The 27,002-nt window shown below is 40.8% G+C and overlaps 2 protein-coding genes and 1 non-coding gene across 4 annotated transcripts; 2 read left to right on the forward strand and 1 right to left on the reverse strand.

The window, feature by feature from the left end:
- Positions 1-333: 333 nt before the first annotated feature.
- Positions 334-9,260, reverse strand: MRPL18 (mitochondrial ribosomal protein L18). Of its 2 annotated transcripts, none has more exons than XM_074988693.1 (4): positions 9,087-9,260; positions 7,569-7,728; positions 919-1,153; positions 334-569 (listed from the first exon to the last, which is right to left on the reverse strand). In XM_074988693.1, the coding sequence occupies exons 1-4, from the start codon at positions 9,151-9,153 to the stop codon at positions 498-500; spliced, it is 534 nt and encodes a 177-aa protein (XP_074844794.1). In that variant the 5' UTR covers positions 9,154-9,260; the 3' UTR covers positions 334-497. The 2 variants fall into 2 exon arrangements, with proteins under 2 accessions (XP_074844794.1, XP_074844793.1); XM_074988692.1 differs by having other exon boundaries at positions 7,569-7,752; positions 9,087-9,256.
- Positions 9,261-12,873: 3,613 nt separating this feature from the next.
- Positions 12,874-26,921, forward strand: TCP1 (t-complex 1). Its single transcript, XM_074990288.1, has 12 exons — positions 12,874-13,102; positions 15,232-15,317; positions 16,221-16,349; positions 16,981-17,078; positions 17,441-17,551; positions 20,179-20,360; positions 21,842-21,968; positions 23,458-23,633; positions 24,688-24,811; positions 25,599-25,791; positions 26,088-26,251; positions 26,609-26,921. Exons 1-12 carry the CDS (start codon positions 13,036-13,038, stop codon positions 26,823-26,825), a joined length of 1,674 nt encoding a protein of 557 aa, XP_074846389.1. The 5' UTR covers positions 12,874-13,035; the 3' UTR covers positions 26,826-26,921.
- On the forward strand, positions 14,738-14,872 carry LOC142011739 (small nucleolar RNA SNORA29). Its single transcript, XR_012645203.1, has one exon. It is a non-coding gene; the product is annotated as a small nucleolar RNA SNORA29 (small nucleolar RNA).
- Positions 26,922-27,002: the final 81 nt, after the last annotated feature.

The following is a 27,002-nucleotide window of genomic DNA, read 5'->3' on the forward strand; positions in this document are numbered from 1 at the left end:
AGCATTGGGAAGAACATTACATGGTGTTTCCTGCTTATGTCCACATATCAGAAAAGCATGCTGAATTGGAAAGGATTAAAAGGCTATGCAGGTACCTAATAGCAGTGGACTTTGTCAGATAAAGGAATTCACTAGCTAAAAAGCTATTAGAAAAAAAATGCAAGCTTTTTTCAAGTTACTTAAACAGAGTGTAATTAACCATTAAAAAAACATACCAAAGGATGTGCTAAATTCTATTACTTGAGGTTTACATCAATACTGGGATGTCTGCAAACCTAGATTTGCTTTAGCTCAACCACACGATATGGATTGAAGAACTAGTTATTGAGTGAAATTGTGGCCTGTTATGATATCCTCAGGCCTCAAAATATTTGAATAAGAAAAAAAAACAAACAACTCTATTATAAGATGCTATGCTCCACGTTGTCCCAGCTCAGGGTCTGAATTGGTTCTCTGCACATTCTTTACAAGAAATTCCGCTCCCCACAGTGTCCGTCTTATTGATGGATTCTTCGAGGCTCACCAACAACGACACCACCATCTGTCAGAGCCTTTTGGAATCGCTGGATCTGGTTTTAAAGTAAGGAAAGTTGTAAAATATGAAGTTTTACATAGTTTTCATCCCACTTATAACCTCCCACCCATTAAATCTGCCAGAACTAGAACAACAAGGGTGCTACAAATTATTGTTGAGATGAAGAGCTATGGAGGACCCCTGTACTGAAATAACAGATGATTCTGCTTGTCAGAGATAAGGTGCTCTGGTAGAATGTCTGCGTGACTCCAGGATGAAAGAAGAGGGGGTTGCATAGTTCTTGGTTAAGGTGCATTGCCTGAGCCACCAAGAATCACTTTAGCGGTGTTCAAATGCAGTAAAATTTGTATAAAGAAATCAAGTGCAAGAAGATGAATGCTTACCGAGTCACAGCGATATTCCCATGGGATAACAGCTTTAAAGGACACGAAGTTGATTCCTGCTTCCAGACAGCGTTGTGCTATCACACGCCCAATATTTTCACAGGCTGCCACTCCTTTGGGACTGTGCAGATGTTTCTTTATGGCCCACTCACGGGTGGAGGCTGAGACAACAACTTTCCCACTGCAATGCTCAACAAAGGCTTCCACATAATGTTGTGTCCGCAAAAGCCGCAGTCTGGATGAGGGGGGAAAAAAAAACAAATATGGAACATGAAAGCTAATCACAGAATCAAGGCTGAAGAGCTCCATTTCATTATTTGTTATTTTAGATTGCATCACACTGGAAGAAAGGTAGATTCAATATTATACAGTAAGGGACATGGAGGTAAAATAGGAAAAAAATCTTTTTAACTTTAGGGATAACTAAACTTTAGAACAGGCTTTCAAAGGAAATTGTGGAATTCCATCATCGCCTAACCTGTTCTTAATAAATGCCAAACACATGTCAGGGATAATCTAGGTTTATTTTGTTCTACCACTGCACAGGGGACTGGACAAACTTTTGAGACCAACTCTATACTTCTAGGGTTATTTGCTTACAACTGTAAAAACAAAAATTTTTAGCAAAAAGTTTGTAAGTTACAATATATGCACTATTCCATCACTTCTATATTTTAGAACAAGAAAAATAGTTAAGGACACCATAAATTGTATGTTGCTCACTTATCAAGTAGAAAGAAAAGCCCTATAATATTCTTAACACTGATTCACAGGTTTTTAACACTGTTACCTAAATATTATCTTTTCCAGGACACTATTAGAAGAAGTGTCAGAGACTGGGAGTCTGAACCGTTTATTTCACCCGCCTCCACCCCAACATATAAGAATACAAAACACAAAATGACATTCTGAAGAGATAACTAGAACCTTGAGTAAAACTTCTGAAACATGTTTTAAGACGGAAAGAAGTTCTTGCTTGTTCAAAAGTTTAAGTTCTCATTTAATGTTTTCAGTGATTTTCATTAATTTTACGAATATTTTTGTCAATTGGCATATTCAGACTTTTATAAGCGGAGACTTGAGCAATAATTTTCACATAACATATTTACATTCAACTGAAAATTACACTGTATTCAGAAAACAAGATATATCTCTGGAATTAAAAGCTCATTTGCAACTGTTCATTTGCAATCAACAGCAGAAAATTCTAACTTGCTAACATGTCTGTTCATAGGTGGGCTAAAACACTGTGGTCTATAGTCTCAAGAATACCTAGTGATTTTGCTGCCCAACTTCAAGATCTTTAAGAGCCCCAATTTTCATAGAGTAAGTGCTCAGTACACTAAGGTGTATGTTGTTTTCTGAATGGAGTGAGATTTTCAGTTGAAGATAAGTACAAATTTTAGGGCTGGGAAGCAATTAAAAATTAATCTCAATTAATCTTGTAACAAACATCCAAAATATTTAAGTTACATTATTTAATACATTGATTTCATAGAATCATAGAATACTAGAACTGGAAGGGACCTCGAGAGGTTAACGAGTCAAGTTCCCTGCCCTCTCGGTAGGACCAGGCACTGTAGACCATCCCCGACAGGTATCTATCTAACCTGCTCTTAAAAATCTCCAGTGATGGAGATTCCACAACCTCCCTAGGTAATTTATCCCAGTGTTTAACCACCTTGACAGTTAGGAAGTTTTTCCTAATGTCCAACCTAAACCTCCCTTGCTTCAGTTTAAGCCCATTCCTCCTTGTCCTATCCTCAGAAGCCAAGGTGAACAATTTTTCTCCCTCCTCCTTGTAACCCTCTTTAAGGTACTTGAAAACTGCTATCACGTCCCCTCTAAAGCCTCTGTTTTCTAAACGAAACAAGCCTAGTTCTTTGTCTTCCCTCATAAGTCATGTTCTCTAGACCTTTAATCATTCTTGTTGCTCCTCTCTGGACCTTCTCCAACTTCTCCCCACCTTTCTTGAAATGTGGTGCCCAGAGCAGGACACAGTACTCCAACTGAGGCCTAATCAGCACAGAGCAGAACGGAAGAATGATGGCTCATGTTTTGCTCACTACCCTCCTATAAATGCATCCCAGAATCTTATTTGCTTTTTTGGCAACAGCATCACACTGCTGACTCTCATTTAGCTTGTGTTCCACTAGGACTCCCCGCAGTACTCCTGCTTAGACAGTCATTTCCCATTTTATATGTATGAAACTGACTGTTCCTTCCTAGGTGGATTACTTTGCATTTGTCCTTATTACACTTCATCCTGTTTACCTCAGACCATTTCTCCAGTTTGTCTAGAGCATTTTGAATTATGACCCTATCCTCCAAAACAATAGGAACCTCTCCCAGCTTGGTATCATCCACAAACTTAGTAAGAATACTCTCCATGTCAATATCTAAATCGTTGAAGATATTGAATAGAACCGGTCCCAAAAGAGACTCCTGTGGAACCCCCCTTGTTATGCCCTTCCAGCATGCCTGAGAACCATTAAAATCTACTCTGAGAACGATTATCCAGCCAGTTATGCACCCACCTTATGGTGGCCCCATCTAAGATGTATTTGCTTAGTTTATTGATGAAAAGATCACACAAGACCATGTCAAATGCCTTACTAAAATCTAGGTATACCACATACACCGCTTCTCCCTTATCCACAAGGCTTGTTATCCTGTCAGAAAAAAGGCTGATTGGTCTGACATGATTTGTTCCTTACCAATCCATGCTGGCTGTTACCTGTCACCTTATTTTCTTCCAGATGTTTGCAGATGAATTCCTTAATTATTTACTTCATTATCTTTCCCAGTACAGAAGTTAAACTGACCAGTCTGTAGTTTCCTGGGTTGTTCTTACTTCCCTTTTTTAGATGGGTGCTATATTTGCCCTTTTCCGGTCTTCTGGAATCTCTCCCAACTTCCAGGACTTCTGAAAGATGATAGCTAAAGGCTCAAAAACCTCCTCTATCAACTCCTTAAATACTCTATGATGCATTTCATCAGGCCCTGGTTGACCTGCAGGCATCTAATTTTTCTAAGTAATTTTTAACTTGTTCTTTTTTTAATTTTGTCCTCTAAACCTACCCCACTTCCCACGAGCATACATTGCATTAGGCATTTCTGCATCGGCCTCCTGGGTGAAGACCGAAACAAGTAGTCATAACGCACCTCAGCCATTTCCAAGTTTCCTGATATTGTTTCTCCCTCCTCACTGAGTAGTGAGCCTACCATGTCCTTGGGTCTTCCTCTTGCTTCTAATATAGTCATAGAAGGACTTCTTGCTACCCTTTATGTCTCTAGCTAGTTTAGAGCTCGTTTTGTGCTTTGACCTTTCTAATCTTGTCCCTGCATACATGCATTGTGTGCTTATATTCATCTTTTATAATTTCTCCTAATTTCTGTTTTGTTTTGTTTTTTTAATAGGACTCCTTTTTGATTTTGAGATCGTGCAAGATCTCGTGGCTAAGTCAAGGTGGTCTTTTACCATACTTTCTATCCTTCCTGTGCAGCAGTATAGCTTGCTTTTGGCCCTTAATAATGTCACTTTGAAAAACTGCCAACTCTCTTCAGTTGTTTTTTTTCCCCCTCTTAGTCTTGCTTCCCATGAGACCTTTCTATTACACCACAGAACATAATAAAGAGAGCACTCTGTAGCAACCTAAATAGATAGGTATATTTTAACAGAACTTCTGCATTACCATGGATCTTTGTACCACTTTGTACCTAAGATTCCACTTTGAGGGATATGCTTTTCTGTATTAGCCTCTAAACTTTGTGCTGTGTCTGTGTGAGAATGGGTGGGTGAGATACACATCTGAAAGTGTGAATGTGGATGCTTAGAATGTTAGTCTATGGAGCCCACTTGTCTGGATAACAAAGACTTGGTGGCTGAAGAACAATGAGAACTGGACTTTATAGCAGTGACTCACCCATAGAGGAAAATTAAGTCCCATCTGCAGGTGATGAGTCACACGGAAACCTGGGGCAGTGGGAAAGGATCAAGCCCATCTGCCATTGACTGGTAAATCATAGTGCCTGGGGCAGTGGGACAGAACCAGGACTATGGACTAAAAGCTATAAAAGATGTGTGTACCACTATAGGGTTGGGTTCTTCTTCTTGATTTGTCAACATAAGAGCACTGATTGGATCAACAGAACCTGGTTCCACACTCACATCTAATCCATCTGGCCAATGGATTACAGTGAGCGACCTTTGTTAACTATAAGCAACCATAAGTCAGCGTGTGCATGCCTCTGGGTAAACTGTGTATGTTATATGCATATAATGTAATGGTAGCTTATTCTCAATAAATGTGGCATTCTTGCCTTATCCTTGTAAAAAGACGCCATATGCGTCTTACAAACATAAGCACTGCAAATCTTGTCTTTCTGATTACAAACACTTGCAGTGTAAAAAAAACCAAAAGACAATATTTTTTTCATTTCCTCCATTACAGGTATTGTAGGGCAATCTCTTTATTATGAAGTTGAACTTACAAATGTAGAATTGTGTGGAAAAAAACCTGTATTCAAAAATAAAACAAATGTACAACTTTGAGCAAAGAAATCCACTCAGTCCTATTTCTTGTTCCACCAACAGCTAAAACAAATACATTTGTTTATATTTGCAGGTGATAATGCTCTTTTCTTGTTTACATGATACTTGAAAGTGTGAACAGGTGTTCAGATGGTACTTTGTAACTAGCATTGCAAGGTATTTATGTGCCAAATATGCTAGAGATTCTTATGCCCCTTCAAGCTTCAGCCACCATCCCAGAAGACAAGTGTCCATGCTGACAATTGATAATGATCCAAAACAGTGCACAGTAAATCATGGTCATTTTTACAAAGGTGTCACCAGCAGAAGACTGATTTTTTTGGTGGTTTGGGTTCTGCAGTTTATGCATTATAACATTTCTCTTTTAAGATATATGAACCCATGATCTGCACCTCATCCCTCTCAGATTTTGGAAGAGAGTTCACAGACCACTAGTCATTACCTACAGCCCCCAACTCAAACCACTGCAGTGTATTATTGAAGACCTACAACCTATCCTTAATCAGGATGCCACACACCAGAAGGCCCTAGGTGACAGGCATGTTCTCTCCTCCAGACAACCTCCCAACCTTATGAGGATTCTCACCAGCCATTACAAGAATACCAATCCTGGAATTTTTCCTTGCAACAAGGCCTATAGCCAGCTTTGTCCACATATCTATTCTGGAGATACCATCACTGTACCTAACCAGATTATTCACAGAATCACGGGTACATTCTCACGTTCCTCAACTAATATCATGTATGTCATCATGTGCCAACAATGCCCACATGCTTTGTATATTGGACAGACTTCAAACTCTCAGACAAAAAATTAACGGGCATAAAACAGACAAAAACACTCCTGATTCACAAACCTGTCAGCCAGCACTTTAACGGAGTGGGCCAATCTGCTAACAACCTGAAAATCTGTGTTTTACTGAAAAGGAACTTTCACAGCCATTTGGAAAGAGAGGCTGCTGAACTCTCTCTCTTATATTCAAATTTGACACATTAACACGTGGTTTGAACCGGGATGGTAATTTTCTAGCTCTTTATAGGGGCTCTTTTACATACTGTGCTTTATCTAATTCTTGACTTCCCCCCATCCTTCTGCCCCGCTGCTCTCTGATCTGCTTACCTTGATGATAATTCTTCTGATTTGTCAACTTTGATTATTATTTTTGATTCTCTGTGCCTTAAATATTGAGTCTGTTCTGGTACGGATATGAGCTGAAGAAGAAGTGGGTCTGTCCCATGAAAGCTATCACCTAATAAATTATTTTGCTAGTTTTCAAAAGTGCTACTGGACATTTTTTTGTTTTGATAGTATATAGACTAGCACGTTTCTCTCTCTGTTACTTGGGTCAAGTGCTGTATCTATCTTTAGAAATCTCACCGTGGTGCTTTATTTGCATTTATCAAATCATCTTAAAACTAAAATCATGCTGGATCATCATCTAAAACTGCCATAATGTAAATATATAGCAGACTGTAGGTAAAACAGGGCAGGAGGCATACAATTCTCCCTGAACTCATGAGGCATTATTCTTTTTTAATGAGTATCATTAGCATGGAAGCATGCCTTCTAGAATGATGGCCAAGGATGAAGGGGCATGCAAATGTTTAGCATATTTGGCACAAATACCTTGCAAGGCTGGCTACAAGGCTACAAAAATCACCTGTTCTCACTTTCCAGTGACATTGTCAGCAGACGTCTGTTTTAGAAGTTGGCTGAACAAGTAGGACAGAGTGGGTTTGTAAGTTTTACAGTTTTGTTTTTGAGTGCAGTGTACTACAGTACTTGTATGAACTGAAAATACTATTACTTTTATATTTTACAGTGCAATTATATATTTTTATTTTTGATCACATGTAAGTAGTGTACACTTTGTATTCCATGTGGTAATTGAAGACAACATACCTGAAAACATATAAAAAAATCTAAAATATTTAATTCATTTCAGTTGGAATTTTGTTGTTTAAGAATGTATCATTTAACTGTGATTAAGTGACAGCTCTAAATATACAGTATCATGGAAATTACGATTTTAAGGTTACATTAGTAGATGTATTTTGTTAAGCCTGTATTACGGTTAGTAGCTATAGGACTCACCTATGCCAATACTCCCTTTTGGGCCATGTTGTCTGCCAGCCGCGTTCCTTCCTTGCTAGTGCTAGCAGCTCCAAGTTACGGGGATTTCGGTTGGTAAAATCTGGGGCAACAACTTCATTTTCCTTTGTGTCCACTTCACCCTCAGTAGTTCTGATGCTGGCTATAGCAGATGTAAAACGAAGCCCTTGAGAAAATTATGAGAAAATGAAAGGACTAGAATATATGTATTCTTTGTAGACTGAGTTTACAAAGCCTGAAAAGCAGAATTAGCCATCTGAAGATTTGGGATGAAAATATTAATGGAATTGAAGTTTTTGGCAATATGTAGGCTAAATTACAAGTTGAATAATGAGCACATGGATCTGAAGAAGTGGGTCTGTCCCACAAAAGCTCATCACTGAATAAAATATTTTGTTAGTCTTTAAAGTGCTACATTTCCACTGCTACATTTTCACATATGGTTTACAAAAGTGAGTTGACATTTTTGCGCCTATGCTCATAATCCAAATGCATATATGACAAAAAGATTGTCTAAGGATTAAAAAATTACTATTGAGAATTGCACAGGCACAACTGCCTAACTGAACAAAAAGACATCCCATACACCAACACCAACCTATCTGAAGCCTGATTTACAATACCAATTTCAAGATGAACAGCTGTATGTGCATACAACTGCGAAAAAGGGAATAATTGCAGGATACTGAAAATCTTCTAGAAACTGATCACTGTTCCTAAGGAATAGAGTCCTCCATTTGAAGGCTCCAGTAAGATTGTGTACCTAGATCAGTTCAATACCCATTCATATTCAAGCCACTCTAGGATGAAGCATAAGTTTAACAGTGCACAGCAGGAACCTAAAGTTAGAACAGTCACATAGAAGAATTATTTAGATAGGCCAATGTTCAGGATTAACATCCCTTCTCCTAAAAATATGCCACTGGGATCTTCAGTGCTTCCCCATTTACAAATGTTATGCTATTATGACCTGTCACAGGATGTCTGACACCTTCTTCTGAAGTACAGAGCTCAGGGGAGCATCAAAATACAACAGATTGACTAGATGAACAGACTGTGCATGGTGATTGCTGCATTCCTATATATGCCCAGGTAGCAAACACAACACCCACAGCAACCTACTATCCCGATTACCTTCCTGGATCACTGGGTACTCCCTGACCCGGAGAGAAACTTGCCACCCACAGCACTTCTAAAGCTCCAGTGTTTTCGTGAACAGTCCCTTGCATCAGGCTGGAGGGGTGCTCTCACTGAGCAGGGGCGGGGCATGACCTGGGCAGAAGACCGGCTTTAGTCCCATGAACTAAAGCCGGGAACTAGGGACCTCCCGGGAAGCGGGATGCCTTCAGCCTACCGCGGTGACCGGCACCGGCGCGCTGCGTGTGGGTGACGCTTTGTTTCGCCGGTGGCCCAAGGCCCTGGCGCTCGCTAAACGGGCGTGGGCGGGAAAACACCGATCGAAGATCCCGAATGGAGAAAACGGGGGCGGCGGGAACCCACCTTCTCCTGCTCTCTGGAGCCTCCCGGCCGCAGCCGCCAGGAGCACGCCCCGGCTCCTCAGCGCCATCGCAGCCGGGCAGGAGCGGCGGTCATAAGCCCCTTGCGTTCACACGGTCACAGCCCCACAGGGCGCCGCCATCTTTCTTAAGCCGTTCGGCCCGCCCACCGGAAGCAGATGGAGAACAAACTTCCACCCTCCTGCAGCCAGCAGCCATCATAGTGGCCTCCGACGCGTGGGAGGATGGGGAGGGGCTGAGCTAAGCGAAACTATACGGCGCTCGCAAAGGGCAGCCCTCTCGCGCCTGCGCAGAACGGGTTGCACGCGCTCCATTGAGCTCCTTTCACAGAGCATTAGAGAAACTTAAATTATTTGAGCGTTTGAATTTATCTGGTAGTACAGTGTCAAATCGCATTAAGTATATGGCTGAAGATACCGATATGTCTGAGGGAGATTCCGTAGCTGATTTGGAGTTCTACGATTTAGCTGTCATTTTCCTGCTGAGAATCCCACCACATTTTGGGATTCAAGAGGATTTACCTTCTTTAGTATCAATGCGTGATGCCATCACAAGTGAAGAAATGTTTGAGAAAGTTACATTGGCAATGCAGGGGCTTCACTTACCACTTGAAAAGCATCGGGGTAGCCATGTTGGTCTGTCTGTATCCACAAAAACAACAAGAAGTCCTGTGGCACCTTATAGTCTGATATTTTGTAGTGAGAAGGAAAACGTATGTTGCTAATGAAAGAAGTGTGTGTTTGGGGGGGGGAAGAACCACTGGATGTTTGTGACTGACAGTTGCCTGGGTCACATGACTCATATCCAACGGACTGACACCGGTCTGATTTAGTTTAGTTGCTGATGGATGAGATGGTGAGTCCTTGCAAGAAAACATAACTTCTGTTACTTAAGACAAAGGTAGCTCTTTTGTTTTAAGCCAATCAAATCATTGTCACTGAGCGTACTATTAACCTCTTCTTTGTGTAACCAACAGTATAAAAGTTGCTGCAGACATACTGTATTCAAAGCCTTCCTTTAAGGCTTCCCAGAGCTGTGTTAATACAGTGTTTTCTGTCTTTCCACATTGGGGTCTGTGTTTCCCTGACAGTAGCATAAGCTTTTGTGGTCATCTTTGCCCAGGAAAGCTTATGCTCCAAAATATCTGTTAGTCTAAAAGGTGCCACTGGACTTCTTGCTGCATTTCAAAAGTGATCCTATTACTAACAGTGCTCCAGGTATGAATGAATCTTATATGGGATTTGTATGGTGATTTAGTTAAGTATTCTGAAGTGGAACGGCTGAGTCAAAACGGACGCAGTTTTATGAACTGATGATTGAAGTGAAACTTTTCATTGCCATGAAGGAAAAACCTGAGGGTAAGCTCAGCCATCCCAAGTGGCTCTGTGACTATATTCATGGCTGAGAACAACAAGAAGTCCTGTAGCACCTTATAGACTAACAGATATTTTGGAGCATAAGCTTTCATGGCAAAGATCCATTTCATCAGATGCATGAGTGGGAGCAGGGGGAGGGAGTTCCAGAGAGGTATTTAAAGAGTGGGGTCCCAGTAAAAGGCAGGGCCAGGGCCGACAAGATCAACGCAAATTGCAGTGGGGCATTGCTGGCACCCACGGACGGCTATGCTTATCTACACACCACCAGCTTCCATCCAGGGCACACTACACAATCCATTGTATACAGCCACGCACTAAGGTACAACTGTATTTGCTCTGATCCATCAGACAGAGACAAACATCTACAAGACCTTTACCAAGCTTTCCTCAAACTACAATACCCACTGAAGGAAGTGAGGAAACAGACTGACAGAGCCAGATGGGTACCCAGAAGCCACGTGCTACAAGACAGGCCTAACAAGGAAAACAAGAGAATGCCAGTGGCCATCATATACAGCCCCTACCTAAGGCCTCTCCAACACACTGTCAGTGATCTGCAACCCATCCTGTACAACAATCCTTCACTCTCACAGACCTTGGGAGGCAGGCCTGTCCTTGCCTACAGACAGCCTGCCAACCTTAACACATTCTCACCAGAAACTATAGCTCACAACACAATAACTCTAAACCTGGAACCAATCCCTGCAACAAACCTCGCTGCCAACTCTGCTCACATATCTACACCAGTGATATCATCACAGGACCTAACATCAACTATACCCATCAGGGGCTCCTTTACCTGCACATCTACTAATATAATATATGTCATCATGTGCCAGCAATGCCCCACTGCAATCTACACTGGCCAAACTGGACAGTCTCTCCATAAAAGAATAAATAGACATAAATCAGACATCAGGAACAGCAATGTACAGAAACCTGTAGGAAAGCACTTCAATCTCCCTGGACGCTCAGTAACAGAAGTAAAAGTAGCAGTCCTAAAACAAAGAAATTTCAAAAATCAAATGGAGAGAGAGATCTCTGAACTGCAATTTATTTGCAAATTTGACTCCATCAACCAAGGATTAAACAGAGACTGGGAGTGGCTGGCCCCTCACAAAAGCAGCTTCTCTGCCCTGGGTGTAAATATCTCCCCATTAGACTCTGACGAGCCCACATCCCCATCTTATCTGACCTGTTCTTTCCTCTTTTGATACATACTACTAATAATGGGGTACTTCCACCTTGCTGAATAGGCCTTGTCAGCTTTGGCCCTCCCTTTTACTGGGACTCCACTCTGTAAATACTCCTCTGGAACGCCCCCCCCCCCCCCCCGCCCCCATGCATCTGATGAAGTGTGTCTTTGCCCAAGAAAGCTTAGTCTCCAAAATATCTGTTAGTCTGTAAGGTGCCACAGGACTTCTTGTTGTTCTCAAAGATACAGACTAACACAGCTAGCTCTCCGATTTATCGTTGAGATTACTCAGTACTTATCAGAGCTCAATGTCACATTGCCAGGGCCTGACCTGTAATCAGCAAGTCTTACTTCCCCAACCTAAAGTAATACAAGCTGAAACAAATCTTGGTTATGTTCATACAAAAAACCCTACTCACATGTCTAAGAAAAGGAATATGTAGACTTAAAACTTTACTAATCAGTATATAAATGTGAATACACATATATAAAAACAATAACATTTCAACCTTTTTACTGAGATGATGAGCCAGAGACCCAGCAGCCAATCCTGCTGTGCCCCTTCAAAAAATTACACGCCCCAGCCCCCAGAGGGCCGGCCCACCACCTTGCACACCTCTAAACTAGGGAAGATTCCCCTGCCTTGAACTTCAACGAGATGTGGACTACATTCCTGGTTCCCAGAGCAGCACCAGAGATTCCTGCAATTAAACCTCCCATACTCGGGACAACTATTTTTACCAACATTTTAGTTGCTAAAAGAGTGCTTCTCCTCCCGCCCTCCGCGCCAAGAGCTAGCATTGCATTGGAGCCGGCTTCTGGCCTGTTCCAGCAATAGGCAAAGCCAAAGGACAAGCACGTGAAACCAAAAGCGCCAAACCCAAGGACTGCCATGGATGGTACATGAGGGCGGAAGCATCACACTGAGCCCCATCCACCCCCCCCAGGCGCACGCGTAGAAGCTCGCGCCGTTTTGCGAGTAGGCGCCGTTACTGTGACGTAATCCTACGCCAAGGAACACCCACGCCTTCTGGAACCTCCTGGAAGGAGACACTAACCGTCCCTCTTTGCGCCCCCATTACCCAGCACGCAATGTGATTTAGAGGGACGCTCAGGGACCAGTCATATAGTTAATCTCAGAATCCAATCGCCGCTATCAACCTAGGCACTTTCTGGGCCGCCTTGTAACGGGCGCCGAGATTGGACCGAGGAATTTAACGTCATCGTGATTCATCTCCCGTTCCTTTCTCTTCCCTATCACACGGCGCTTGGGGCCCGCTTCCCAGCGAGCCTTGCGGTGTCAGCGGCGCATTCGCCCGCAGCGCGTGTGTGCCGCTGTCTCCTGTGTGCGCGCAGGGAAGATGGAGTCGGGGCCGCTGGCTGTGTTCGGGGAGCGGGGCTCCGGGGAGGCGATCCGCAGCCAGAACGGTAACGGGCACGCCAGGGGGGGCCTGACTTTGCCGCCGCCATGTGCCGCACCAGCGGGGCGGGGTGGTGGTGGTAGGTGCCCTGTAGTAAAGGAGCTTGGCCGGGGCGCTGCCGCGCGTATGGCGGGGACCGTAGCCCGACAGCAGCTCGCGCGCCTGTCCACTGGCCTGTTACCTCGAGCCGCTTTCCCCGTGGCGGCCCGGGGGTGGGGACGATGCTGCGTTCACACGGAGCCGCCGGGCGCCGGAACGCTCCGCTCTCGCTACTGTTACCAGCTTGCTTCGCTTTGGGGCGCTCGCTAAGCAAACCCGAGCTCTCTGTTACATGGGCAGCCCCGGCCGCCATTTTCGACGCGCCTTGATGAGGAGAGACCAGGAATAAAGCGGTGTGTGTGTGTGACTTACCCCGCGCGAATCCTGCCTGGGGACAGCCCCGCCTGCTGCCCTCGCCGTGCCCTGGGGAATTGGCCGAGAGACCGCCGATCGTTGGTTGTGAACGTGGACGGTGCCGCGGAGACATCTGAAGAGACTAACAAAGTAATTTAGTAGGTGATGAACGAGAAGAGGGTCTGTTCCACGAAAGCTCATCACCTACTAAAATTATTTTGTTAGTCTTTAAAGTGGTACAGGACTGCTGGTTTGTTAGAATGCAGACAAACAGAGTCACCTGTTTGTTGCAGTAGTGACAGTGTTACCAACTCATTCATTCTTCCTCATTGGGTAGAACTTATTAAATTTATACAAGACTACAAATAGGTGAAACTTAATGTTGGTACACTCAAGCTTATGTTTATATGATACATTCTTGTGTAGGTCCTAAAAATTATTAGTGTTATTGATTGTAGATCACCTTTAAAGATGAAAGCTTGCTGGACGTGTGAGTTAAGAGGATAAAGAGTGAGTTTCTGAGCTATAGCATGCCAATTCTCAATATTTCCAAAGATCCAAAATAATTTTGAGATATTTTTAACTGTAGCTTGTCACTGATAATTACAAAGCACATACCAATATGTGACTTGCCTTAGTGTTAATACAAAATCAAGATGTGTTAATTAAATAATGGGGTAGATCGACTAGGTTTGTGTGGAAAATAGTACAACTGTATATAAAGCTTTAGACCTGGATTCTCAAAAGTATGGGGGGTGGGGAGGGCCATCAGGTACACTTTTGAGAATCTGGGTGTTAAGAAGCTGGTATTTTACCAGCTCATCCACCCACCTTTGTCGTAGTTATAACTAACTGTCTCTGAAATGTTGGTGACTGGAATCTGCAGTGGTCACTTTCTATGTCTCAAAAGGGTTCTTTGTGCAGGTCTCCCACAATCAAGTGTTTGACACACTGAAGCTGATGGGACTGATCATGATCAGGGTTGATCTTGAAAGGGATGCCCTGGAGGTAGAAATGTAAAGTGTAGAAAAGTGATAACATACCTTATTAGTAGAGTCTGCAGTTGCAGTAACCTGGCAGTGTCTTTAAATGAGTTGAGGTACATTGTCTCCTATTTAGCTCTGATATTAAGTGCAAATATTTCTTCCTTTTTTAAAAAAAAATAAAGGATCCATCTTTGGAAAGAAGAAGAGCAAGTCTTGATACATTTAAAGCTTCAAAGGAAAACTCAGATTTTAACTGGTCCCTTCTTCCCATTTGACTACCACTCCTTCAGTTTGTAGATTGCGTGGCTATGCTTATGGGATAGAGAAACCACTGCCAGAGTCTGAAGGAGAAGATTGACAGTATCTTTTTCCTATATGAAATGGCAGAACAGTGGATGAAAACATGCTGAATGACAAACCAAATTACATAATTTATTTCTTTGACTTGGAAAGGATTTTTTTGTTATTTCAGTAGCCAAAAGGGCATTCTTCGGCTCCATTATTTCAGTCGTGAAATTGATATTTTTTAGTATCCTGGCAGTCAAGTGTTGTTATGGGCCAGTACACAAACACCCTTTTTTCCCCACTTCTCTGGTAAGATTGGCAGATTTGTTTGCTGGATTGGAGCCTAAATAAGGGGTCATTTTATTTCAGGTTCTCAGAATGGATGATCTGTAATGAAAGACAAATATGTTGCTCTTAAAATAATCATTTGGAAAGAAGAATTATTTATCTTTATTTTGCTTGATTTATACAGTTATGGCTGCAGCTTCTATTGCCAATATTGTGAAGAGTTCTCTTGGTCCAGTTGGTTTGGATAAAATGTTGGTGGATGATATTGGCGTAAGTAAGCATGTCTTTTGTTCTGATTTTTAAGGCGGCTTGTATGTTAACAAATCTGTAAATTATAGCTGGCATCTGTTCTGTTTCAGTTGAAGACATGTCTGCTTTTGTAAAATCTTTCCATCTAAAATATGCTTCAGGACTTTAATGTACATTTGGACATATTTTTCCATTTTGTTAATGGGGGGGACCTTTTTTTGGAAAAATTAATTGAAATTAAAGTGTACTGGTTAACAATAGCTTTAAAAATTATAAACAGCTTTTCTCACATGGCTATTTGTAGTAACGTTGTTTAGAAAAACAGAATAAAAAAAAAGAACTTATCTTGTTGCTGTTGACATGTATGCTGATGTCTTTAATGTACATAATTTACATTGGTTAATCTTTCTAATAGGAAACAAAAAGTCTCATTTTCAAGCACTTAGACCAGATGAGAATCTAATTTCTGTCTTTGTACTGGGCTATCTTGAAAGTCAAATTGAGAGAGAGCCTTGTATTGTTGAATGGCAACTATTGTTTAATAAAAGATGCGTTGTGCTTTTAGTTTAAACTGAAAATTGTAAATAAATTTAATTAAAACATTTTATTTAACAATAGACAAATATATCAAAGCTACATTTTAAGAAGTTTCCCTAGTTCTTATTCCTACAACGCGAAGAATTCTACCATCTAAGAGCTCATGTATGTCAAGTCTCCTGTCCTGCAAACAGGAGTTTATTAGGATTGATCATGTGTGTAGTTAAAAATGATAAAGTAAACTCTTGAGGTAAATGGTTAACGTATATGATATTACATAAGGCAAAACTCTTCCCCACAAATGTCATTAAAATGTGTTGTTATATTTTACAGTTTCATGAAATTTAAGAAGTATGCATCTTTTATTTGCTATTTTCTGAAAACTAGGATGTGACCATTACCAATGATGGTGCAACTATTCTGAAGCTGCTGGAGGTAGAACATCCTGCTGCAAAAGTTCTGTGTGAGCTGGCAGAACTGCAAGACAAAGAAGTTGGAGATGGGACCACTTCAGTGGTATGTAGAAAATATTACAGGCAGATATGCTAAAAATCATTATCAAATGCAGCTTTTGACATGTCCTCATAAACCCTGGCACTGTGGGAATTAAATCTGTGGCAACAGATTTCATTTTAATGCATCCGCCCAATACAAACTGTGAAAATTGCTGGGAAGCAGTTCATGGAATAGAGTGATGTGGGAGACCTCTGTGCAAAAACTAGCATTTCTAAGCATGCCTACATCCTGGAAAAGAGTTTTATTCTTTATTTATTGGCTGTAATTTGAGAGCCTGCCTTCCTTTCCTGAGTTTCATATTTGAGAGTTGCTTCTGGTACGGGTAAGTTCTACATTCTCAACGCCTGAAGGAAAAAATTGAAATATCAATGGAATAGAATTCCATCAGCTGACTCCAGACAGGACCCATAAGTAGAATCCCAAAATGAATTCACTGTTAACTAGTGAAATGGAAAAAAAGGAATTCAAGACCCCACAAATGTTTGGTTACAAAACATAAGTTCAGAATTATTTTGCTCTTTGTGATAGGAAGTGTTTCAGATCTTTCACTTATTTGTTCAGTGGAACAAGAACAAATGTTTATATCGACTTACCCATTTTTTCTGTGAATCTTTGTCCTGTTTATAAATAGGTGATTATTGCTGCTGAACTTCTGAAAAATGCAGATGAATTGGTCAAGCAGAAAATACATCCTACCTCTGTTATTGGTGGCTATCGTCTTGCTTGCAAGTAAGATAACATATTTCAGTGGAAATATTTGTATTTTTCAAATCTAGTGTTTCATTATATATAGTGGACGCTTACTTTGCCTTAATTTCTGACAGTACAGGATTAAGTTTTATATACGTGTGGCAGTGGCGGTGGTAGTGGTTTGTCAACTTGTTTGTTGCTCAGCATTTAGCGTGCATGTCCCCTCAGTGGGAAATGTTATGTACTTTATGAAGGAAGATAAATGTTTTGTTATGTTTTTTCATATGTTTGTGAACATAACATTTAAGGAAGAGAGAACTAAGGAAAGAAATACTCATACCTCTGCAGGATTTTTGGAGGCATAGTGTGAGATTGCTCTTGAAATGTTTTCTGTTCAACAGGGAGGCAGTTCGTTATATCAATGAAAATCTTGTTATTAACACAGATGAACTTGGCCGGGAGTGCCTTATTAATGCAGCTAAAACATCGATGTCCTCCAAACTCATAGGAATGTATCCTTTGACTTGGTAATAATAAATTGGAGCCTTAATATTTTTTTTTTTTTTTTTTTTTTTTTTTAAATGAGGGATGTTATTGTGGTGGACTTGAGTATCTGCTCTGAAACCCATGTCGGCAATTATACCGAAAAAGGATAACAAACACTTATTTTAAGAGCCTGTAACTCCCTTGTGAAAACTTGTTCTTGGTATCAATTTGGCATAAAGCCACTGTGTTCTGGGACAACTTTTCCGAGTAGAAGGGAGCAGGTGGCTCTAGGATGCCGATCTTTCTCCTGCACTGGAGCTGTGCCACCATGAATGCAGAGAAATTCTGTCCCTGCAATTCCCCAGGGCCAGTGCCTCCACATGAGTGCAGGGCAGCACAGTGACCTGTCTTCCTCATCACCCATACTCCTTGGCTGCAGCGCCCCCTTCTGGATCCGAAGTCACCTGCCCACACACACACACACACACAGATCCTTCTCATCTTCCTTGTCCTGAACCTCATGCTGTGTTCCCTTTAATATTTTCCATCAATGGACAGAGTAAGTTTTGGTGTGAGTAGTCTGGTGCATTTACTGCTGTGATGTCCTCACGGGTCTTTGGCTCCATCATTGATGATAACAAGAAGGCTGCTTATGTGTGTAGGCGAGTGTGCATGCACGTGTGTGTTCAGTGATGTGGACCCACTGACTACAGCAGAGGTTCCCCAAAGACCACAGACCAGGTAAGGATCTAAAGCAACCAGCCAGGATTTGTTGTCCAGCAAGATACAAACAGTTGTTGGGTATAGTATACAATACTGATACCCTGTGCATACCTTCTGCAATGGCCTGACACAAACAGTGGGAATTTCAGTGCCCTCTTAGGTCCCCCTAAAGCATCATGTTATATAGAGGTACAAACAAAGCACACTTCTGATGCTGTCAGGTTGCCACTCTCTGATGTCATCAGGTTACCACCTATCACCCTGTACCTCGTGGTTTGGTTAGATCATCTCTTATCCATCATGCTGTCATTTTAGACCCCTTCCTGAACCAAGGTCTGTATCTGTAAGGAGTCAGTACCAAGGTCTTTTTTTAATGAGCTGGTGGTACTTTGTGATTTCAGCTTATAAACTGTACTAATTATAGTTCTACACCTGGACCAATTACCAGTTAGTGTTATGTACTCTCAGCCCTGTCTGTGGCAAGTTCTGTTAGCAGAGGCTTGCCTCTTGTTCACAGCTTAACTTTTTATTGAGCCATGTTTTTTCCATTGTTAACTAGGCCTTAGGCCTCAAACCAGGCCTATGCGGTAGAGGCTTATGCCCTCATTTTACTACAGGTGCAACGAGGTATGTGTAGATGTGCATTACTACCTGAAAAACATGTGGCTGGCTGTAGGCGGTCTGCTAATCAGCTGGGCACCACTTGAATTTCTCCTGGTTGGCTGTTCAAGTACTCAGCTTACAGGGAACACTTACCCCTTTCACATACTCTGAAGCCCTTGGCCTCTTCCACATCACCAATCATCCATGTGTGGAGTGAATTTCTTTATGTGCGCCAATATGATGCATTACATATCACCTCCATATTGGTGTGCATAACAAAATGCATTCTGCAAAAGGATATATTAGGAATATTGCTTATCCTTTTCTTCTTCCTGGGACTGCCTAGGTCCTTTGCCCCATTAGAGCCTACCCATACTCAGTTTTCTTTGTAGCTTCACTAACTTATAACTTGCATTAAACGGGGAAAAATTCAAAAGCATCCAGGCTGATGATCACGCACTCGAGTCTACAGAGTGTCTCCCTTATTCTAGGCAACAAACTGTGGTGGTACTGTGCCTTCCTCCTTAATGGAGTTGAGGAGCAAAAGGTGCCATTGACAATTCAAGAAAACCTATATGACAACTGTTTCCTTTGAGTAACTTGTCACTAATTCAGGTTCTGATGTGAGTAAAATAAAGCAGTCAGAAATAGACTGTGTGTGCACAAGGCCTTGTGTAAACAGTTTTATGTGTAACATACATTACTGTGAAAACATTAAATAATTTGCTTTTTTTTAAACTTACTGTTCAATTATGTGGATTTGCCATTTTTCTGAGCTAACAAAAGTCATATTTCATGCAAATAAATTCTGCATTTTCAATTGAAGATATATCAATTGAATTTTAATATTTATATATGGTTTCTTTATCTGCTCAGAGGCTTGCCAGATGTCAGTTTCATGTGATGTTCCAAGGATTAAAGCAGTGATGCACAAATTGTGGGGCATACCCCTTGGAATGTGTGTGGGAGAATGTTCAGGGTGGGAGGGGCTTGGTGGGACACAGACCAGCCCTTCACCTGGGTGGGGGAAGAACTGGTCTTCTCTACCTTGCTCCATGCCCTGTGGGCTTCCCCTGGGTCCTCGGTCTATCAGCCGGGGGCAGCTTGACAAAAAGGACTTGGAACCATTGGTTTAGAGTGAAGCCACATGAATATGTGCAGCTACCAGAAAAATTGGAAGACAAATGGTAATAGCCATGTACCTCTGACTTGTTTATCTCAGAAATGCTTCAGTGATTATTTTAAAAACATATTTACATAAGGCAGCATATAAATGCTGCTTTTAAGATTAAGATTGTATTTCATTTTGGCCTTAACAGTATTTTAGTGATGATGACTTTTTTGCCAACATGGTGGTGGATGCTGTGCTTGCAGTTAAATTCACAGATCAAAAGGGTCAAGCCAAATATCCAATCAGTTCCATCAATGTTTTGAAGGCACATGGCCGTAGCCAGAAAGAGAGTATTCTTGTAAATGGCTATGCTCTGAACTGTGTGGTGGGCTCACAAGGTAAGCTCAGATTTTGTTGTCTTAAGCCAGTGTTTCCCTAACTTAAAACATCTGCGTACTCGTTTTAGGACTTTGGCCTTGTTGGCACACACATCCCCCAGTGCTGTCCCAGTGCTTGTCCCTTGATTTTTAGTAATTTGTGTTCTGCCATGTATCCCTTGAAATCTTTCGAGTACCACCAGTGGTACATGTATGACACTTTGGGAAACACTGGTGTAAGCCTTCATTTAGCAGAATGTCTCAAGTTTATTGATTAATATTTTTCTTGAGGCTATTTCTAGTCAAATGAGGAAAGGACTAGTAAGCTATTGTTCATTTAGAAAACTTAAAAACAGTTGAAACAAATTAAATAAATGAAATAAAACCAAACCTTTCATGAAGCAGCATTGGGGGTGGGAGTTTGCCCCAAAAGTGAGAAATGGCAGGCTCCATGAGGTCCTCTGTGTTTCTGCTGTTCATTTTTATGTAAAAAGGAACTCAAGTATTACAGTTAACACATCACAGTATAAAGCTCATGTTTAAAAAGAAAATGGATGGTTGCTGTAATAGACTAGATTGTAATTCAATTATGACACTGCTTTGGTAATTATTCCCACTCTTTAGGGTCTTGTAACTGCTTGTTGAATTTTTGTGTAATGGAAACACTACTGATTTCCTTGCTGATAGGCATTTTTTCTGTACTTTTGTAAAATTCATTTAGCAGTTAGAATCAAATAATTTAGTAGCTGCTAACTATCCTTCTCTGAAAAAATAGCAGACACTTAAGCTCAGATTCTTCCTGGAAACTCATGGGAGCCGCTAAGGACTTCAGTAAAATATGCATTCATGTCTGAAGTTGGTATTTATCCCTTACAATCAGATGCTAGTACAACTCTGTAATTTGGAATGTATCCATCACTAGACTGTTCATTTTAAAATTAGTGCAAATAAGAGACTCAAGGGAGTATTTCTATTGACAAAACATTCAAAAGATTATTTTTGAAGTCTAAATTTTGTTCAGTCTTTGATCTGACTGTCTCATCATTCTTTGTTAAATCAATCACTGAGCAGCATTTTGCTTTGTCAAGAAAACCATGCCAGCAGGTAAAGCTTCTGAAGCTTCAGTTGTCAGTGTTGAAAATATGTGCATGTAAATGATAGTCTGGAGTACAGCGGAGGTTGTTATTCAGTTGATAATAGAGAGGAGGTTGATTATATCTTAAAGGATAAGTGAATGGCAGTAAATCTCATCCAGAGAAGTTCCATCCAGCCCTCCTTGGCTTGAGGATAGTTGACTATAATGCAGAGCCTCAAAGGCAAACAGTATATTAAAAGCAAGGAATCTGACTATTGTCACTAGAATTAGGTTAAAGTAGTGTATTAGGTGATTAATTGTGTGTGTTAGAAATTTAAAAAGTAAAATACACCAACTACATTTATTTTAAGCATGTTAGTTGAGCTTACTTTTAACAACATTTGAGTAAAATACTGTTTTTATATAGGTATGACCAAGAGGGTAGTTAATGCGAAAATTGCCTGTCTTGACTTCAGCCTGCAGAAAACAAAAATGAAACTTGGTGTTCAGGTAATAATCACAGATCCAGAGAAACTGGACCAGATTAGACAGAGGTATGCTGATTTTTTCTACAGCAAATTAACTGATTTTCAAAATAATTTTGGTATTTTTAAGTGTGTGCTAAGTTTACAGGTGTTCTGATGAGCTCCGAGTATAATAGACAACAAAATTAATTACAGGGGTAATCACTGGTGGAAAATATTGATCATAACTTGATTTAAAATATATTTTGATAATCTGCATTAACTTGAATTCTAACTATATTGAATTACAATGCAAAAACAATTACGTTATCCAGAAGAAATGATTGGATTAATTTATATTGGCAAGCAGGAAGCTGATTTAAAAAATTGGTTTCTATTTGATACTTTTCTTTCACTCTTCCTAAAGAAAGATTGATTGGTTGCTTTTGAAATATAGCCTCTACGCTAAATGTAGCAATTTTTGCTAACTAGATGGATACTTGTGTCTTTGTATAATTAAACAGTTGTTTATCATAAATGTTAATTTAGTCTTAATTTTAATGTCTGGTTTATTAAATTATTTAATGTAAAACTGATCTAACAAAAGTTAATGAATTGAGTTATGTTTGTCTATTAAGTCCTTTGGTATTTTAGAATGACTAACTGGATCATCTTCTCTGTTTATTCCTCAATTGGAAGAGGAAACAAGACTTCATTCTTTTTCAACTCCCTGTTGTGTTTTGCCTTTGAATGCACTAGTTTTTAAAATAACTGATAAAATATTCTCTCTGAGCCTTTGGAAGGGGCTACTGCTGGCAAAAACTCACGTAGCACTTCAGATGCTAGTGTGCAGCCAATGCCTTCCACTAATTTAGTGGTTTGATTTTCTTTAAAAGTTAGGTAGCAAACATTCCTTAATACTTAATTGATTATAGTGGCTATGTCTACAATAGCCCCTTCCTTTCTGAAGGGGCAGGGTAATGAGCAAGTTGCAAAGATGCTAATGAGGTGCTTCCATGAATTTGGAGCGCCACATTAGCATAATGACAACCACACGTGATTCAAAAGTGCCACTTTCGAATTGCATGCTTTCCGTGTAGCCAGGGGTCATTTGAAAGGACTCCTCAGAGTTTGAAAACCCCTTCTTCCTATCTGCTTTTGAAAGGCCCCCGTCTACACAGGTGGCACGCAGTTCGAAAGCAGCACTTTCGAATGATGTGTGGCCATCATTATGCTAATGAGGTGCTGCATATTCATGGCAGCACCTCATTAGCATCTTCCCAAATCTCTCAGGGCTAGTGTAGATGCAGCCAGTAAGTTTGTCTTAGTGCAGATTATTTATATCAAATCTCATTTCAAATACATTTCTCTTGTTAAAAATTATTTAAATACCAAATATTTACAAAATAATTTTTTCCACCCTCATACAGATTCATGTGATGGTTCCTCCTCTCCCTGGAGCTCTTACCTGTGCAATTTTCCTAATTAGGCTTTTATGTGGCAACCCATTCACAGTTGAGCATTTTAACCCCCCTTACAAACTTTGGTTACAAGTAAACGTGCTGCTTACCTTTTGCAGAGAGTCAGATATCACTAAGGAGAGGATTCAGAAGATTCTGGCCACAGGTGCCAATGTTGTTCTAACTACTGGTGGCATTGATGATATGTGTCTGAAGTATTTTGTGGATGCTGGTGCTATGGCAGTACGTAGAGTTTTAAAAAAAGACCTTAAACGGATTGCTAAAGCATCAGGAGGTATGTATATATTGTGAGTTTTGGTCAGAATCTAGATTTTTAGTTAAATATGGTGTTTTTCTAGAAAGCTGCTGACAGCCAGTTCCATGAGTATATTGGACTGGTCTTACATACACAGTAAGGAAGTATGCTTGGCTTACATTAAACCTTCAGTACAACACTCTCACAAAGAGCCCCTTGCTACATAACAGGAATTTACTGAAAAAATGTGACTGTTGAAAACTCATTACGGTGAAGAGACATGCTGACTGGAATTGTGAAGTTTGTCAGGTCGAGGGTTGCAACCTGGCTGTATCTTAACCAGGAATATCTATGACCCAGACTTCAGCGGTCCCAATTTTATGGAAATCAAGTTAATCTAATTTCCAACTTTCTTTAGTGACTGTGAATTTTAAGAAATTACGTCTGTAGCAGTGGCTCTCAAAGTGTGGGGTCAGGATCAGTGTTTCCTGTAAGCTGAGTGCTTGGGGGGGTGCGGGGCACAGCAGCACGCAGGAAAGAGTAACATGCCACCCAGGCTAATTTGCAGACACCCAAGTTGGCCATGTTTCTGTTGGTGATGCACACCTGCACATGCCCCAGTGTATATAATTGTTCTGCTCCCACAGATGGAAAAAATTAGAGGGACCCGAGGTTAGGATCCCCAAGGGGGTTGTGACCCTGTTGTAATTGGGTTTCCAGGACTGGAATTAGACTTGCTGGGCTCCGGACAGTGCTCAAGTCCTGCAACCCAGGGCTGAGGCCAAAGTCCTGGACAGCAGCTTTGCTTGCCCCATGTCAGGGCATCAAAATTCAGGCTTCAGTCATCTCCCCGCCTCTCCTGGGATCATGTAGTAATTTTTGTTGTCAGAAGGGGATTGTGACGAAGTGAAGTTTGAGAAGCCAATAATATAAAATTAGTCAAGAAAATCTTGCTAGGAACTTGCAGAACAGTCTTTAACTTTTCAGTTAAAGCTCCTGTTAATATTGTGATTATCAACTTCTTAAAATTACTATATTTTATAAATAAGATGGTATTGTCCATACTAACTTCCCAGTTGTGTTTGTTTAAAAGCTGTCATTTGTTCGACACTGGCTAATCTGGATGGTGAAGAAAGCTTTGAGGCCTCAATGCTGGGACAAGCAGAAGAGGTGGTTCAAGAGAGAATTTGTGATGATGAGCTGATTTTAATCAAGAAGTAAGGACGCTTTATAGAGTACATCATGCCTTGGAAACATGTATTGCTAAATCTTGCATTTTAACTTCCCATTTATTTACTGCCATGCAGTCACAGTGCTATGAGCAGTTATACGCGTGGGATAGAATATAAGGCCATTGTAAATTTATGATGAAACAAGCTGTGTTTCACCGTTATTGCTGAGGCTTACATCTTTCTCATCATGCCAATTAGGCTGTACAGTTAACTGGTTTCACGTGGTTTTTGATGTGACTCCCTCTGGTCTCTGTTTCACGAGACTAAAAAACCATTCACCTGGATGTTGAATAGGTACATCTAACAATGTCACTCTTTGTAACTGTAAGGCTACTTACTGCTGTACTGATGGCAGTTGCAGGCACTTCATATGTATGTTGAATAAAGAAATCCAGTAGTAGTAGTGCCTGGTTGTAAAAAGCCAAAGCAGTATTATCTAAAATTTCTAGTGGAAATGAATGGTAATGGTATTTTTTGATCTTGAACTGATGGAAATGCCTTGCCTTTGATGCTGAGGGGTAAAGAATTTTCTCATGGGATTGTTGGGGGTGGGTGGTGCTAATATGAACTGAAGTGAAACTGTATGTTATCCACATATATAGTAAGACATAATATAATCTCTTTAAGAATAAGATCCTACATTAAGCGTTTGAGAAACCTAGAGGAGACGCTGAAATACCAGTTCTTCTCCAATAGTTTTTCTGAGCTGCATGAAGATAAAGCATGAGCTGACTGATTTTCTCCCCTCCCCCCCCCCCCAATTTTTGGACAGTACCAAGGCTCGTACTTCTGCATCAATTATTTTACGAGGAGCCAATGACATCATGTGTGATGAAATGGAGAGATCCTTACATGACGCTCTTTGTGTAGTTAAGAGAGTTCTGGAGTCGAAGTCAGTGGTACCAGGTGGTGGTGCTGTAGAAGCAGCACTTTCAATATATCTTGAAAATTATGCTACCAGCATGGTAAGTGCAGTTGACAATTTTTTATTGCAAAACAAACTTTTTGTTGTGTATGAACTTGGTTCTGGCAGATCTTGAGAGCAGTTAATATGCTAAGACCTGTAGCAGAGAGAGCAGTTATTCCTCTCCGAGCATCTGTTTCTCCCCTGCATTGTTCATACTCAGTATAAATGCAAGCCTCTTGCTGGGTTCTTGTCTGCCTACCTGTAGTGCTCTAAAGTTAGGGCTGCATTTTATCTCTTGCATTGCATGAGTTGTCTTGATGGGTTTGAGTGAATAACTCTTCCTTCTCCTTTTAGGGGTCACGTGAACAGCTTGCTATTGCAGAATTTGCGAGGTCTCTCTTAATTATTCCAAATACCTTAGCAGTAAATGCTGCCCAGGATGCCATAGATCTTGTTGCGAAGTTGAGAGCATTTCACAATGAAGCTCAAGTTAACCCAGAACGCAAAAATCTGAAATGGCAAGTATCCATCCAAAAGATGACCAGAACTTAAACGGGTTTGCATTTAAGTGGAGTACTATTAAGATTTTCTTAAAATATTGGATTATGCTCTTACCACCTGGTTGTGTAGAAGCCCTGTTATAATGTACAATATAGAATACTTCTCTGCCTTTTGCTTCTAACGTGGAGTTTAGCTGTTCCTAAATTTATGAAGGGGAATTTCTAGCTTGCTCTGGGAAACTATTTTGCTAAGCATAGTGGTAATTTCCCAAAGTTTGTTCCAACTTCGAGCAAATTATGCATTATCATTGTGCCCAGAAGCTGGGGTACTGAATGTTACACTGAAGATTTATCTAATCCATTCCTTGTTTGCAGGATTGGTCTGGATTTAATCAATGGAAAACCACGTGATAACAAGCAAGCTGGTGTGTTTGAGCCTACCATTGTCAAAATAAAGAGCTTAAAATTTGCAACAGAAGCTGCCATTACTATTCTTCGAATTGATGATCTTATTAAGTTGCATCCTGAAAGCAAAGAGGATAGAGGCGGGTGTTATGAAGATGCAGTTCGATCTGGAGCACTTGAGAATTAGCCTGACTTTGTTGTAGTTGTGGAGTTGTTCATCTTACACTTCTTTCCAGTATTGTACCTAGGGTGTATGTTAATAAAATTAAGAGTTACAATAGAACTTGCTGTTGAGGATTGTTTGTGTTCTTTGTTCAGCAGAGTAAACCCAGAACAGAGAGGTGGAGCTTAGAATTAAAATGTA

Source organism: Carettochelys insculpta, chromosome 3 (assembly GCF_033958435.1).
Source record: "Carettochelys insculpta isolate YL-2023 chromosome 3, ASM3395843v1, whole genome shotgun sequence".
Lineage (NCBI taxonomy): Eukaryota > Metazoa > Chordata > Testudines > Carettochelyidae > Carettochelys > Carettochelys insculpta.